This window comes from Hypanus sabinus, chromosome 13 (assembly GCF_030144855.1).
Source record: "Hypanus sabinus isolate sHypSab1 chromosome 13, sHypSab1.hap1, whole genome shotgun sequence".
In the NCBI taxonomy this organism is placed as follows: domain Eukaryota; kingdom Metazoa; phylum Chordata; class Chondrichthyes; order Myliobatiformes; family Dasyatidae; genus Hypanus; species Hypanus sabinus.
The window spans coordinates 39,864,313-39,882,289 of NC_082718.1; the positions used below are offsets into that span (position 1 = coordinate 39,864,313).

The following is a 17,977-nucleotide window of genomic DNA, read 5'->3' on the forward strand; positions in this document are numbered from 1 at the left end:
TAATACGTGGTGAGCTCCCTCGACCAGGACACAGCGACCCAGGTTGAGGAGTTTGTACAGTCTCCCCCAGCAGACGGCAAGTACACGGAATTCAAAGCCCTGCTCATAAGGACTTTCGGACTCTCACGGCGCGAGCAGGCTGCCCATTTACTGCACCTGGATGATTTGGGGGACAGACCTCCATCAGCTTTAATGAATGAGATGTTGTCTCTGGCCGGAGGACACAAGCCCTCCCTCATGTTTGAGCAGGCATTCCTGGAGCAGATGCCCATGGACATACGCATGCTGCTGTCTAACACGGATTTCAGCGACCCCCGGAAGGTGGCAGCCGGGGCGGACTTGCTGTGGAACGCCAAGAAGGTGAGTGGGGCGTCCGTCGCACAGATCACCAGGCCACGCTCCCAGCAGCAAACCAGACCAGGCCCAGCCACAGAGCCCGCTAACCCCAGAGGCAGGGGTGGGGAGCCCAACGAACAATGGTGCTTCTACCACCAGCGGTGGGGCGCAGAAGCCTGCCGCTGTAGCCCACCCTGCAAGTTCCCGGGAAGCACCAGGGCCAGCCGCCGCTGATGGCTACGGAGCTGGCCATCGGGATAGCCTCCTGTATGTGTGGGACAAGCGGTCGGGATGCAGTTTCTTGGTCGACACCGGTGCCGAGATCAGCGTCTTACCTCCGACAAGTTACGACACCCGCAACAAGGCACCGGGTCCCCCCTGAGGGCCGTGAACGACAGCACAGTAATGACCTATGGCACCCATACAGTGCAGCTCCAACCGGTTCACGTGGGACTTCACATTGGCCGCCGTAGCCCAACCGCTTCTGGGTGCGGATTTTTTGCAGGCTCACAGCCTACTGGTCGACCTGCCCAGGAAGAGACAGGTCCACACCGAGACCTTTCAGACATTCTCCCTGGGTGCAGCCCAGTTGCCAGCCCCTCACCTTGACTCCATCATGCTGTCCGACAACGACTTCACCAGGGTCCTGGCGGACTTCCCATCAGTTCTGGCACCGCAGTTCACAGCAGCCAAGCCCAGTCATGGGGTACAGCACCACATCCCGACCCAGAGACCAATCCTCCACGCCCATGCTCGGCGGCTTCCCCCGTACAAGCTCCGACTGGCAAAGGAGGAGTTCAAGAGGATGGAGGAATTTGGGATCATACAGAGGTCCGACAGCCCATGGGCCTCCCCCCTGCACATGGTGCCCAAAGCGACAGGGGGCTGGAGACCATGCGGCGACTACCGTAGGCTGAACGAGGCTACAACACTGGACCACTACCCTGTGCCGCACATTCAGGATTTTGCAGCAAACCTGCACGGCGCACGGGTCTTCTCCAAGGTAGACCTCTTCCGGGGATACCATCAAATCCCGATGCATCTGGACGACGTCCCCAAAATGGCACTCATCACCCCGTTTGGCCTTTTCGAGTTCCTCCACATGCCGTTCGGCCTGAAGAATGCCGCATTGATGTTCCAGCGGTTAATGGATGCGGTGGGACACGACCTGGACTTTGCTTTCATCTATTTGGACGACATCCTCATAGCCAGCAGCAGTCGTCAGGAGCATCTGTCCCACCTCCGTCAACTCTACGCCCGACTGAGTGAATACGGTCTAACAATCAACCCGGCCAAATGCCAGTTCGGGCTCGACACCATCGACTTCCTGGGCCACAGGATTACTAAAGACGGGGCAACCCCTCTGCCCGCTAAGGTAGACGCGGTCCGCCATTTCCCCTGACCCACCACAATCAATGGCCTTCAGGAATTTGTGGGTATGGTAAATTTCTACCACCGCTTCCTCCCTTCAGCTGCCCAAATAATGCACCCCCTGTGCGCCCTGATGTCGGGTCCAGGCAAGGACGTTACCTGGGACGAGGAGTCGGCCGCCGTTTTCATTAAAACGAAAAACGCCTTGGCAAACGCCACGATACTAGTGCACCCCAGAATGGACGTCCCTACCGCCCTCACAGTGGACGCATCTAACACGGCAGTCGGTGGGGTGCTGAAGCAACTCAGCGCGGGTCGCTGGCAACCCCTGGCATTTTTCAGCAAACACCTGCGACCGCCCGAGCTCAAATACAGTGCTTTCGACCAGGAACTGTTGGCGCTATACCTGGCAATCCGGCATTTCCAGGTACTTCTTGGAGGGTAGGCCCTTCACCGCGTTCACAGACCACAAGCCGCTTACCTTTACGTTCACGAAGGTGTCCGATCCCTGGTGTTCCCACCAGCAGCGCCATCTGTCCTACATCTCTGAATACACGACGGATGTCCGGCACGTCGCGGGTAAGGACAAAGTCTTGGCGGACGCGCTCTCTCACCCTAACATTCATGCCCTTTCCCAAGCGGTAGACTTTGAGGCGCTGGCAGAGGCGCAGCAAGCAGACGAGGAGATCCCTAGTTACAGAACTGCAGTCTCAGGTTTGCAACTCCAGGACCTCCCCATAGGCCCAGGTGAGAGGACCCTACTCTGTGACGTCACCACCGGCCAACCCCGTCCCATTGTCCCAGCAAACTGGCGGTGTCGCGTTTTCGACTCCATTCATAACTTAGAGCACCCCTCCATCAGGACAACCGTCTGGATGGTCTCCAGCACACCAAAGCTCTGCCGCAGCTGTTCCACCCCACCCACCAGCGTTTTCGACCACATTCCTGTGGATATCGTGGGCCCCCTGCCAGTGTCCCACGGAGCACGGCACCTCCTCACTATCGTGAACCGGTTCACAAGATGGCCTGAGGCAGTCCCGCTCACCGACACCACCTCCGAATCTTGCGCCCGGGCACTGATCACCACCTGGGTGTCCCGCTTTGGTGTACCGACCCACATTACCTCCGACAAAAGCACCCAGTTCACCTCCAGCCTGTGGTCAGCTATGGCCAGCCTTTTGGGGACTCAGCTGCACCACACAACTGCCTACCACCCACAGTCGAACGGCCTGGTGGAGCGTTTCCACAGTCACCTAAAGTCGGCTCTCATGGCCCGCCTGTGAGGAGATAACTGGGTGGACGAGCTTCCCTGGGTCCTACTCGGCATCCGCATGGCGCCCAAAAACGATCTGCACACCTCATCAGCCGAGTTGGTGTATGGCGCACCCCGGTCGTCCCCGGGGAGTTCATACCAGCCTCAAGGGGGCACGACGAAGAACCCGCAGCAGTCCTGGGCAGACTACACGAGAGGCTTGGCAACCTGGCCCCCATACCCATTTCGCAGCATGGGCAGAACCCGACCTGCGTACCCAAAGACCTGCAGAACTGTAAGTTTGTGTTTGTACGAAGGGGCGGATATCAGCCACCGCTGCAACGACCCTACGAGGGGCCGTTTACGGAGCTCAGGAACAATGGGTCCACGTTCGTGCTGGACGTTGGGGGGAGAGAGGAGATTTTCACAGTGGACCGACTCAAACCGGTCCGTGTGGACGTGGTGCAACCGTTCGAGTTCCCGGCACCGCGGCGCAGGGGCCGACCTCCCAAACAGCGTCCAGCCCAGACTGTGGACATTGTGGGGTGTATCGCCGGTTCTGGGGGGGGGTTATGTGGCAACCCACTTCCTAGCGCACTCGAACCGGCTCACTAATAGCCAGCGCACCAGCATAAAGGCCAGTCCCAAAAGGGCGCCAGGTCTGCTTCACCAACAAAGGGAAAAGCTCGCGCGGGACTGTGAGTACGTGCCCCCTACAGCATCTGTGTGCGGGATAGGACTGTGAATAAGTGCCCCCTACTGCATCCGTGCCCGGGGAGGGCGGGATCAGGGAGGCTTTAAAGTGAAGCCGCGAAGTTCGAATAAAATCTTTAACTGCAGTTTACTGACTCCGTGTCGTTATTTCAGCGCTGTGTCTAGCACACCGCTACAATATTATAATTGTCTAGAGGCAGGCGATAACACCAAAACAAATATATTTTGTCTTAAAACAAACTTTTATTGAATTTCATTCTACACTAATTCAGACATTTGCCCCCCTCTTTCCAAACCTTCCCCTGCAGTTTAAACCGACTGAAGTAAACTATCAAACACGAGGAAATCTGCAGATGCTGGAAATTCAAACAACACACACAAAATGCTGGTGGATCACAGTAGGCCAGGCAGCATCTATAGGGAGAAGCGCTGTCGATGTTTCGAGCCGAGACCCTTCGTCAGGACTAACCGAAAGGAAAGATAGTAAGAGATTTGAAAGTAGCAGGGGGAAGGCGGAAATGCGAAATTACAGGAGAAGACCAGAGAGGATGGGATGAAGCTAAGAGCTGGAAAGGTGATTGGTGAAAGTGATACAGGACTGGAGAAGGGAAAGGATCATGGGACGGAAGGCCTCAGGAGAAAGAAAGTGGGGGGGGGGGAGCACCAGAGGGAGATGGAGAACAGGCAAACGACTAAATATGTCAAGGATGGGGTAAGAAGGGGAGGAGGGGCATTAACGGAAGTCAATGTTCATGCCATCAGGTTGGAGGCTACCCAGCCGGTATATAAGGTGTTATAAGGGCTCTCAAATTTACCTGGTCCATTTCCGACACCTCCCTCCCCTTTCTTGATCTTTCTGTCTCCATCTCTGGAGACAGCTTATCTACTGATATCTACTATAAGCCTACAGACTACAGCTACCTGGACTATTCCTCTTCCCACCCAAAAGACTATCCCCTTCTCGCAATTCCTCCGTCTCCGCCGCATCTGCTCTCAGGATGAGGCTTTTCATTCCAGGACGAAGCAGATGTCTTCCTTTTTTAAACAAAGGGACTTTCCTTCGTCCACCATCAACTCTGCTCTCAAATGCATCTCTCCCATTTCCCGCACATCTGCCCTCACCCCATCCACCCGCCACCCCACTCGGGATAGGGTTCCCCTTGTCCTTACCTACCACCCCACCAGCCTCTAGGTCCAACGTATAATTCTCCGTAACTTCCGCCACCTCCAACCGGATCCCACTACCAAACACATTTTTCCCTCCCCCCCCCCCCCTTTCTGCTTTTCGCAGGGATCACTCCCTACACGACTCCCTTGTCCACTCGTACCCCCCCCCATCCCTTCCCACCGATCTCCCTCCTGGCACTTATCCTTGTAAACAGAACAAGTACTACACCTGCCCTTACACTTCCTCCCTCACCACCATTCAGGGCCCCAGACAGTCCTTCCAGGTGAGGCGACACTTCACCTGTGAGTCGGCTGGTGTGGTATACTGCGTCCGGTGCTCCCGGTGGGGCCTCTTATATATCGGTGAGACCCGACGCAGACTAGGAGACCATTTCACTGAACACCTACGCTCTGTCTGCCAGAAAAAGCAGGATCTCCCAGTGGCCACACATTGTAATTCCACGTCCCGTTCCCATTCTGATATGTCTATCCATGGCCTCCTCTATAGTCAAAATGAATCCAAACTCAGGTTAAAGGAACAACACCTTATATACCGGCTGGGTAACCTCCAAACTGATGGCATGAACATTGACTTCTCTAACTTCCGTTAATGCCCCTCCTCCCCTTCTTACCCCATCCCTGACATATTTAGTTGTTTGCCTGTTCTCCATCTCCCTCTGGTGCTTCCCCCCCCCCCACCTTTCTTTCTCCTGAGGCCTACTGTCCCATGATCCTTTCCCTTCTCCAGCCCTGTATCACTTTCGCCAATCACCTTTCCAGCTCTTAGCTTCATCCCATCCTCTCGGTCTTCTATCATTTCACATTTCCCCCTCCCCCCACTACTTTCAAATGAAGGGTCTCGGCCCGAAACGTCGACAGCGCTTCTCCCTGACCTGACCTGCTGTGTTCCACCAGCATTTTGTGTGTGTTGTTGTTTGAAGTAAACTATCATTTCTCCACGTAACTCCGGACGTTCAGAACTACAGGATAAGCATGCATGAACGCTGAACTGTGGAGCTTGCACACAACTATCTACAACTCATGGCAATGAATAGAGGGAGACAGAAATAGAGAGCCTCGCATCGTGTTTATACTAGTACATTTAAAATTCAAAGATTTTTACCTCTACCACTGGAACACAAAAAAATAGAAGCAGGTAAAGGCCACTAAGCCTCTCAAGCCTATTAATATGATCATCGTTGATCTTCCCTCGATCTAAACACCTCCACTGTGCCCAATATGTCAATCTCTCAAACATATAGTACAATTATTTACTTGCACCTCAAATACTATTAATAAGATAGCCTCCATAAACATTCTGGAGCAAACAATTCCAGAGATTGAATATGGTCTGGGAGAAGACATCATTTAATGAGCAACCCACGCTTTAAAATAATGCCTCCTTGTTCGGGATTTGCTCACTGTGGATGTTCTTGCTATTAGATATGCCGCTGCCAATCCCCTCATCTCTGTCAGCTTGCCTCCAGTACACTGGTGACAATAAAAATGATGCCACAAATAATTAGTGCTGAAGATGTGAATCTCCCACAGGAAAGTAACTCACAAACAACCCTTCATTAGCTAAAGCTGAGGAGTGCCCATGATTCCAGGACTGCTCTGAAATCCTCCAAAACCAGCCTGTAAAGGGATTCTGGATTTCCAGTTGGAAAACAACAAGCATGGCGAGATTGATCAGGAGATATGGCAGCAAAATAATACCAAACACAGAGTGTCCTTGAACTATAAATACTGCCACACCTTGAGAAGTAATTCTGCAAGCACCTGAAATCTGAGGTTCAGCAGAAAGCCCACTGTGTTTTAAATTTTGATTAGTGGAAACAGCAGATGGTCAAAAGCAAGAGGCAATCTGTGACTGCTGGAGAAAACACTTCAAAGAATCAATTGTAACTCCACCCTCAAAATGTGCCGTCTTTGACTCTACTTCACAGCAATCGTTCCAATTCAACCTCTTTGCACTCAAGAATACAAAACAAGACAAGGTGTGCAGATGGCACCAATTAACTCTAAAAAGTAGGAAAGAGGGCCATTGGTTGCAATTGAACAATCTAATCGCCTATGGCTAGAAATGGGATGATATGCCAGGGAACCTTGCATATGCCATAAATGTTTCCATCTTCAAATAATGACTAATCCACTTATGATAACTACAGAAAGGTTTCCACATTAGGTCATCAAGGTCCTCCTTGGGTGCCTCCAAATGACATACAAGTTGCTACTCAAACCACAGTGTAGATTCCATCCATCAACATGCACAACATACAGGAATACAATGCATCAACTCCCGAGTGAAATACTCAGGATATCAACAACCAACTTTTTATGTGAGCTCACAAGAATCTTTAATTTGGTCACTACAGAGGGACAGACTATAGAGCATCCTTCTCAATTAGGCTGCCGACAGAAATTTATCTTGTACCTGCTGCCATACAAGTATTGATCCTAACTTACATATCCACATTGAGCCATGGTGTGAAGGCTAGTGTTAAGCAAGTCTGCTTCATTCTCCCAATGATATCATATTTTTCTCCACTGCATTTTTGCTGGTCACCTGCAACAAGCTTCCTACTGGAGTAAAGTTTATCTACAGGACAAATGGGAAACTACTTAACTTCTACAATATCTGCAGTTTGGGGGATCAGATACAAAAAAAAATGACAGGACCCTTGCAGCACTGACGTACAGACGAACTTGGGTACAAGTCAGTAGATTCCTTAAAGTGGCAACACTAATGGACTAACTTGGATTGTTTTCCCTGGTGTATTGGAAGTGGAGGCACAACCTGACAAAGTAATAAAATTATACAAGGTATGGAGAGAGATGAAAGAATCTTTTACCCAAGGTAGAAATGTCAAATACTCGAGGAAATAGCTTTAAGCTTTTCCCTCACAGCTTAAAAATGTGAAGATGAATGAAGCTAATTTTTTCTTTTATTAAACAAGGTGGGAAATGCCTGGAATGCTCAGCCAGATAAGATAGTGGAAACAGGAGGGTCAGCAACATTTACAATGCAAGGATTGGATAAATACAGACAAAGTGCAAATAGCTGAGATTACTTTAATTTGGTATTATGGTTGGCAGACACTGTGAGCCAAAGCATATGCCTTGTATTTATTACAGACACAGCTGCATGTTCTGAAGATAAGCTCCAAGTCCTCCAGCTTATTCACTAAAGAATATTTGTAAAAAGTGAATTGCACTTCATATCCACTGAACTAAAAGTCCTCTCCCCATCTGTCCCTATTACAAAACCCTCCCACCATCAAATTTTAAATTTGCCTGACCAGTTGGTAGGGCACTTGTGCTGGTACCTAACCAAACTATCCAGAGAAGTTGCAAGTGCAAGCAGCATCTTCCCCCTGTGGCTGCTGTGCTATTTTTAAAATGGAAAGCCTGCCTAGTGAGCTGGTATTACCTTAAACCCAACACAAGTTCTGCAACTCCAACTAAGATTAATAACAGAAAAAAATTACATTAGTTTCAACATTTAATTGATTTTCATCAAAATCATTTATGTTTAATGCAAGGACTTAAGAGCCACCTGATGCTTTTATTTCTCTTTCTCCTATTTTTAAACATGTCACACCCTTGCCTATTCTTTTTCTAAACCACGTATTCTATATCAAACTTTGAAGCTCACACTTCTGAAAATTCAAGTTGCTATGTCCCTGTGATTTTTTTTTTAAAAAACTACAAGTTGGTAAAGAACTTTGAGTACATTCCCCCATATCTCAGAAGTCCAAAGCCCTTCCATCTGTAATACATTTGCAAGACCGCCGTTTCAGCACTCAATGACACACAGTAACTCTGGTATTATTTATTCCCTTTTGCCACAACTGTTGCTCATCTTCCTATACAAATAAAGACAGAACAGGGGAGTTACGGAAGGAAGGATTCCAATCAACAAAAAAAAATCAACTTACTGCCCTTGTTTGTGTCCCATGCACCTTTTAGATAGGTAGATACGTTATGGATCCCAAAGGAAATTACAGTGTTACAGTAACATTACAAGTGCAAAGATATATAAATATTAGAAGATAAGTAGAAAGAATAAAAAGTACCCTCAAACAGTCTAACAGGAGGGGTAATCACTTCCCATCTATGGGTTGAATTATTATAGAGCATGATGGCTGAGGATAAGAATGACTTCATATGGCACTCTTTGGACCAGCACGGTTGTCTTAGTCTGTTACTAAAGGTGCTCCTCTGTTCAACCAAGGTGGCATGCAGAGGTTGAGAAACATTGTCCAGATAGGCTAGAGTAATAGGAGCAACTACAACATTCTGAATGCTTTACACTGTAAACTTAGTTTTCTGATACAATCCACTGATAACTTTTGGACCAGGAGGGTAAAAATGCTCAATTTAATTAATCAAAAATATACCAAATTTAGAATAAATTCAACTCTTACAGGTAAGAGAGGCATTCCTGTAGAAGTAGTAGAGGCCAGTTCAGTTGTGTCATTTAAGTTAAAATTGGATAGGTATATGAACAGGAAAGGAGTGGAGGGTTATGGGCTGAGTGCGGGTAGGTGGGACTAGGTGAGATTAAGAGTTCGGCACGGACTAGCAGGGCCGAGATGGCCTGTTTCCGTGCTGTGATTGTTATATGCTTATATTATGAGAGTCTGTTTGAACAACAAACTGATTTAAAAGGTCCAGATATATTCCATATAGTGTTCTTCCAGTCACATTGAGAGAGTCTAATCACTCGCTGGTGGGATGATGAACTACTGGATCAGTAGTTTTCAAAAATTGTTCTAACATAAAAATGCAAACGTAGTCAAAATTAACTTAAAACATGATTTAAACATCTTTACTGTAACCTGCATTAACAGTAAAACAGATAGTAGTTAGTGCTTTTCTTTTCTTTCTTTCTTTCCTTTTTCAATCTTTTTATTGAGTTTCATATATATATAAGAAAAAACATAACATTGTAGCGGTGTACTACACGCAGCGCTAAAATTACGACACGGAGTCGGTAACTGCAGTCAAAGGAAAAAACTTTATTCGAAAACTTCAGCCTCACTTTTAAGCCTCTGTCAACCGGCCCCCCATGGCGCAGAGGCTCCAAAGTTCTGTGCTCGCAAACCCCCGTAGGCTATCTAATTGTGAGTCGGTTCGGATGCGCCAGGAAATGGGTCGCCACAACATAATAATGAATAGGTTATAAATACAATAGACTTGAAATTGCATTAATAATAGGATAATAATATCCTATTAAACATCAACAAAAAAGGTACATTAATCAATCAAGTCTATATAATTATATATAAAAAAAACAAAAATAATTGTCAAAAGGAAAAAAATTTGAAAATATATAAAAGAGAATATATATTGAAAAAAAACACTAAACTAAACTAACATGGGCAATAATAACAGTTTATAAGTATATGATAGTGTCAAAAAACTCCGGAACTCCATACCTGAACAAGAATAAACAGAGAGAAGGTCTGAAAAAGGCCAAATTAATTCATATGAAAATGTCGAATGAACGGTCCCCAAGTTTCTTCAAATTTAATTGATGAGTCAAAAATAGTGCTTCTAATTTTTTCCAAACTCAGATAAGAAATAGTTTGAGAAAACCACTGAGACGTGGTAGGAGGATTTACTTCTTTCCAGTTTTGTAATATAGACCTTCTGGCCATTAATGTTACAAAAGCAATCATTCGTCTGATTGGAGGGGAAAACTGATTACCATCCTCATTTGGTATACCAAAAATTGCAGTAATAAAATGAGGTTGTAAATCGATATTCCAAATTGAGGAAATGGCAACAAATATAGTCCTTCCAATAGTTATGTAAAGTGGGACATGACCAAAACAAGTGGGTCAATGAAGCCACTTCTAAATGACATCTGTCACATTGAGGGTTAATATGAGAATAGAATCGAGCAAGCTTATCTTTAGACATATAAGCTCTATGTACAATTTTAAATTGTATTAAAGCATGTTTAGCACATATAGAAGAGGAATTAACCATCTGTAAAATTTTTTCCCATTTATCTGTTGATATATTGTATCGAAGTTCTTTTTCCCATTCTTGTTTAATTCTATCTGATATTTCTGGTTGTATTTTCATAATCATGTTATAAATAAAAGCTACTAATCCCTTCTGACAAGGATTAAAGGTGAAAATCAAATCTGAGAAATCCATTGAAGTTGAATTGGGAAAAGATGGTAGAACTTTATGTAAGAAATTTCTGATTTGTAAGTATCTAAAAAAATTAGATTTAGATAATTTAAATTTGTTGGAAAGTTGGTCAAAAGACATCAAAGTACCTTCAAAAAAAAGATCACGAAAACATTTTATACCTTTCCTTTTCCATATGCTAAAAGCTTGATCTGTCAATGAAGGTTTGAAAAAAAAATTAAGTAAAATAGGGCTATCAAGAACAAAGTTTTTCAGAGTAAAAAACTTACGAAACTGAAACCAAATTCGTAGTGTATGTTTGATAACAGGATTAGATATCTGTTTATTGAATTTAACTAAATCAGCAGGAAGAAAAGAACCAAGAACGGAGAATAGAGAATATCCCTTTACCTCACTACATTCCAAATTTACCCACTGTGGACACAATGGTGAGTCCAAATCTAGTTTCCAATACGTTAGGTTATGAATATTATTCGCCCAATAGTAAAATCTAAAGTTAGGTAAAGCTAAACCACCATCTTTTTTAGATTTTTGTAATTGCCTTTTACTTAACCTGGGGTTTTTATTTTGCCACACAAATGAGGAAATTTTTGAATCAATGTTGTCAAAAAAAGATTTAGGAATAAAAATTGGTAAGGCTTGAAATAAATATAAAAATTTCGGTAAAATCATCATTTTAATAGCATTAATCCGACCAACTAATGATAGGAATAAGGGAGACCATCTTGTAGTAAATTGTTGAATTTGATGAAGCATAGGTAAAAAATTCAGTCTAAATAAATCTTTATATTTCTTGGTGATTTTTATACCTAAATAGATAAAGTTATCAGTAACAACTTTAAATGGTATCCTGTCATTCAATAAGGTTTGCGCGTTTAAGGGGAATAATTCACTCTTATCTAAGTTTAATTTATAACCAGAAAAACTACCAAATTGAGCCAACAAGGATAAAATAGCGGGAATAGACCTGTCAGGATCAGAAATATATAACAGCAAGTCATCAGCATAAAGTGATAATTTGTATAACTTCTCATTACGGGCGATACCAAAAATATTAGGAGATTCACGAATAGCAATGGCTAAAGGTTCTAATGCAATATTAAATAATAAAGGACTTAAAGGACAACCTTGTCTCGTACCATGAGATAATTGAAAAAAAGAGGATCTGTAATTATTTGTAAGAACAGAAGCAACAGGTTTATAATATATTAATTTAATCCATGATATAAAATTAGGACTAAAATTAAAATTTCTCAATGCATTAAATAAGTATGTCCATTCAACTCTATCAAAAGCTTTTTCAGCATCTAATGAGATAACACATTCTGGGGTTGTGGGTGATGAAGTATAAATTATATTAATCAATTTTCTAACATTAAAAAAGGAATACCGATTCCTAATAAAACCAGTTTGATCTTCTGAAATAATCTGTGATAGTACCTTTTCTAATCTAATGACTAAAATTTTTGTAAGAATCTTAGAATCTACATTTAATAATGATATAGGGCGATAAGATGCACATTAAGTAGGATCTTTATCTTTTTTAAGAATTAGAGAGATAGTAGCTTCATAAAAAGATTGAGGTAATCTCTTCTTAACAAACGCATCATTAAAGATTTCACATAACCAAGGAGAAAGCAAAGAAGAAAAAGTTTTAAAAAATTCTACAATATAACCATCAGGGCCAGGAGCTTTCCCTGAATTCATTGATGAGATAGCCTCTCTTATTTCGGCCATAGAGATAGGAACATCAAGCAAGCTACGATCTTCATCTATCAGTTTAGGAATATTCAAATTGTTAAAAAAATTATCCATCATGGACAGGTCACCATCAAATTCTGATTGATATAAAGATTTATAAAAATCTTGAAAAGTGTTATTGATTTCTTTATGATCAATAGTTAAGTTACCGTCTTGTTTACGAATTTTAATAATTTGTCGCTTAGTCGAAATAGCTTTTAATTGATTAGCTAACAATTTACCAGTTCGATCACTATGAATATAAAATTGAGCCCTGGTCTTGATTAATTGATTCGCAATTGAAGAAGATAATAATAAGCTATGTTCCATTTGCAGCTCAACTCTCTTCTTATAAAGTTCTTTGGTAGGAGTAACGGAATAAATCTTATCAATTTCTTTAATTTTATCTACCAATAAAGCTATATCTAAATATCTTTGTTTTCTTTTACCAACGGAATATGAGGTAATTTGTCCACAGATAAAAGCCTTGAAGGAGTCCCAAAGTTTTCCTCTATCAATCTCTTCGGTATAGTTTGTTGAAAAAAATAAGTCAATTTGTTGTTTTATGAAGGTAATAAATTCTGGATCTTGAAGCAAAGTAGCGTTGAGTCTCCAAGATCTAGTATTAATGGAAGAGTCCGAGATCTTGATAGATAACTTCAAAGGTGCATGATCCGAAATGGCAATAGAATCATATTTACAATCAGTAACATCTGTTAATAAACGATGATCAATAAGGAAATAATCAATTCTAGAATAACTATGATATACATGTGAAAAAAATGAAAATTCTTTATCTTTAGGGTTCAGAAACCGTCATATTTCAGTAATTCCCGAATCGACCATAAAAGAATTAATAAGTAAAGCTGATCTATTCGGAAGAGTTCGAATAGGTTTAGATCTATCCATTGAAGGATTCAAACAACAATTAAAATCTCCACCCATTATCAACATATATTCATTTAGATTAGGAAGGGAAGTAAATAAATGTTTAAAAAATTCAGGGCAGTCAAAGTTTGGAGCATAAATATTAACTGGAACGACTTTTCGATTAAAAAGTGAGCCAGTTATCAACAAAAATCTGCCCTGTGGATCAGAAATAATTTCATGATGTGTAAACGAAATTGAGGGGTCTATAAAAATAGACACACCCCTAATTTTGGCGGTACAATTCAAGTGAAATTGTTGACCCAGAACCTAAAAAAACGTTGATTATCCTCCCTCCTAATATGGGTCTCCTGTGCAAAAATAATATTAGCGTTCAATCTATGGAATACTCTAAAATTTTTTTACATTTAATCGGATGATTTAAACCATTAGTATTCCAAGAGATAAAGTTAATAGATTTATCCATCATGCCAATATTAGTTGTGTGTATCATAAAAGGTTAACAAGACACATAACCCATAATTCAGGAAGAAGGAAAATTGATTCAGGAGCAACCGGAGAACATGACACCTCAACAATATTAATAATTTAAAGTCGGCCCATAAACTAAAAGCAAAAAAATAAAAAGCAAAAGCGTGAAAAAAGATCCCTACCCCCTCCCCCCACCCTTCGAAAGAAAGCCAAGCGGCAGGCGCATAATCTAATACTAACATTACCCCCATTTCAAGATGGCAGCTCCATAAAAAGATTTTAAAAAACTATGTAACACCCAGATTAAGATATAGGGTTGCAAAAAGAAAATATATATCAGTCAGAATGAAAAAACTAATATAATAAAACAAGCAATCATTAATAAAAAAAAGTATGAACATTAAAATTTGAAAGTGTAATATACCTTTAAAAAAAAATTCCATGTTCAGATACAAGAAAGATGACGTTTGAAAAGCAAAGACTTATGGGAAGAAGAAATGACATTTTGAAAAAGCCATATTACAAAATATAAATGTAAGTTCAGCAATCTATTAAAAAATTCGTAAAAAAGTTATCAAAATAGAATTTTAAAAAAAAGATTTAATAGACACTACAATATATATAAAAAAAGACTAAAAAATTCAAAACATTCGTCCCATTTCTAAGTACAGGCAGACAAATAAACGCTTACAGAAAGCAAAGTCTTATGGGAAGAAGAAACGACATTTTGAAAAAAAAAGTAGTTCATTATTACAAAATAAAAACGTGTATAAAAAAGGATATTATAAGAATTAAAAGAGCATCTATAAACAATGATAATAGTAGTAAAAAAAAGAACCAGACCCGTAGATCAGGATAAGAAGTTGTAACCCAGCTTCATAGGTTAAAACTTAAAATGAGATGGCATCCTCTCTCCGAAAAATCTTCAATATAACACATAGTTCAAGTTGCACTAGAAGATCGATATTCTTCAACAAATTTCTTCGCTTCTTCCGGAGTGTTGAAAAATTGTTGACTGTTGTCGTTCAGCGTAATTCTAAGCTTCGCTGGATACATTAAAGCTTGTTTAAGTCCAATCGAGTGAATCTCTGCCATCACTGGTTTAAAAGCAATTCTCGCTCTCATTACTTCGTATGAATAATCTTCAACAATTCGAAATGTGTTGGTATTGTAAGAGATCATACCTTTTTTACGAGCTAATCGAATTAAAAGCTCATTCTCCTGAGGATAATGAAGGCGAACAATCACCACTCGTGGTTTACCAGACACAGTCGAAAATCTCGCAACTCTGTGAGCGCGGTCGATAACAGGTTTATTATGCAAACCTTCATCACCGAATATTTCCCACAATAATTTAGAGAAAAATTCAGTTAAATCAACGGACTCAACTTTTTCGGGAAATCCGATGATACGCAAGTTCTGTCTGCGAGATCGGTTTTCGAGATCAGTAATTTTAAACTTATACTGATCCATAGTTTTAGCAGTTGACTCAATCTTCTTCTCCAGCGCTTCAATTGTACGTACTTATTCACAAATTGATTTTTCAAGAGTCGTGATCTTATCTTCATGCCGCTGAATATCTGATGCCTGCGATTGAAGCTTAGTTTCAAGCGATCTATCAGCTTCTTCAAGTTCAGATATTTTCATGGTAAGCTTATTTTCCAAACTTGTCAGTCTACTTCCCAATTTACCTTCTAATCTGCCTTCCAAACCCGCAAGTTTAGCGTCCAGAAGGTTAGAAATTATGTCGACGGGAAAAGGATCCTTAGACAATTTCTTGCTTGTAGCCATTTTAAGTTTGACAAGATTAGATCAAATATTGTTTTAGGAAAAAAAAATTAATCAGAAGTAGCAATTCATATGATTAAATTCAAAAAGATTTGATTAAAGGGTGATTATAGTTGAAAAAATGAAGAGCGCCTAAAAGGCAGATGTTTACGTCGCCATCTTGAAACTCCACCCCACCTAGTGGTTAGTGCTGCTTTCTCAATTCCAAAGATCCACTATCAACCATGAACCTGGGTGTAATTATGCATAGTTCGCATGTTCTTCCAGCAAGCGTTTCTGCTGGGTGTTCCTGTTTCCTCCCACATCCAGAGACACGATAGCTTAATTGGTTACTGCAAATTAACTCTCCTGTTGTTGCCTTCTGCTGGGAAGTATCTTTACTAGATAGGTGACCCCGGCCATTATCAATACTCTTCAGAGATTGTCTGCCAGGCGAGAGTAGTCACAGAACCAGGACTTGTGGTATGCAGCAGTTGCTCATACGACCATCCACCACCTGCTCCTATGGCTTCATGTGTTCATATGATGCAGGTTGGGTGAGGGGGGAGCTAAGCAGGTGCTACACCTTGCCCAAGGGTGACCTGTAGGCTGGCGGAGGGAAGGAGTGCCTTACACCTCCATTGGTAGAGATGCATCTCCACCCCACCACACATAGATTTTCATTGTCCTTCTTATTTATCTTTGTTACACAAGTACTAAGAATTGTTTAGTTCCATAATTCGAGCAAAATGGGCAAAAAGACAGAATTACCTCATATTCTAATAAAAAAATTAAAATTAAAGTTTACTTTGTGAAAAAAATCAAAACAATAAAAATTGCAACTGTTAAGGACATTAAAAGCTCAATAAAGCAGGCCCTATAGTTGCAAACATCCTTCAGAAAATGCAAATATTAAGCCATCTAGATTTAACAGATTATAGGAATTAAGTGTGCCGTAAATAAGATCAATTGTGAACTAAGTCCAGTCTCTTATGCCGAAAAGTAACTATAAACGGCTTTCAGTTACTCAGTATTCATTTCACCCAGTAATGATTGTACAGCCCAAATCCTACATTCTGAAGGAAATGAAGCCTGCATCTTTAGAGAAAGCATCTCACAGTCCAACCCTATATCCCCATCGTGAGAAGTGGAAGCAGGTAAGGGTGACCAACATGGCTCTGGTGAAGCTGTATAGGCCAATCCCCTGTACGGTGCATGCAATGGATTGCAGAAGCAATGATGAACTCCAACCACACCATCAGCTTTAGAGGACGAGGGAGATGGGTGATCATCAATGGCCTATGCTCCACTGGGAGCCAAGAGCCCAAGTAAGCAAGTCAGTCTTTGGAGAAACACATGGAAAGAAACATAACATCTTCCACTTGGCAAAGTTTCAATTTAAACGTAATAGTATTTAAAAGAACTCAAAGTTACCTGTTGACGTATCAAGCTCCAAACCAGAATAAGACTTCACATGTTCCCTTTTGCTGGCTGCTTGCTCCAAATCATTCAATTGCTCTGGATTTGTCTCTGTTGGTTTGTCCTGCTGTTTCTGTTCTTGTAATTTGCTGTGTATTTCAATTACTTTATTTGCGGTTTCCATGACAACTTCAGTATTCAGACTTTGAGCAGCCATCGCGAAGAGGTCATCGTCGTCATCTCCAACATCCCAAGCATCGCTTGTTATACTCTCAAACTCTTGGAAAGTCGTAACCTTCTTTGTCCTTATCGACACTGAAAGTGGCTTCGAATTTGCTTTCAGTATACTGTTGACCAAGAAACATAATTTTAGATACACTGGTACAATATTCTAATTAACAAGAATGACAAAGATAATGGATGTTCTTTATCTTACTTACTTAACTTTGTTAAATCATAAATAGTGCATGCTTTTCAATCCAGCATGATTTTTCTTTTTAGATCCAAACTATATGTTGTAATATTTGCATTCAAAGTATTTCCATCATTTATGCCCCATGATCCTGAGGAGACACCAGATTTCTTGGAAAAAGAGATTGAAAGAAGCAAATGTGACACATTTTGGATGTCACAGTCCCTTGGGCAAGTGTTGGAGTGGGAAGTTGAGGCTTTGGTTCATCA

General features: G+C 41.9%; 1 protein-coding gene across 3 annotated transcripts in view; it reads right to left on the bottom strand.

The window, feature by feature from the left end:
* The window catches only part of tbc1d22a (TBC1 domain family, member 22a), a 281,299-nt gene that overhangs the window by 241,972 nt on the left and 21,350 nt on the right, over nucleotides 1-17,977 (bottom strand). For all 3 annotated transcript variants that reach the window (XM_059987463.1, XM_059987461.1, XM_059987462.1), the window contains exon 3: nucleotides 17,312-17,643. In XM_059987463.1, the coding sequence (XP_059843446.1) occupies nucleotides 17,312-17,643 (332 nt within the window). The remainder of the gene's footprint in view (nucleotides 1-17,311; nucleotides 17,644-17,977) is intronic.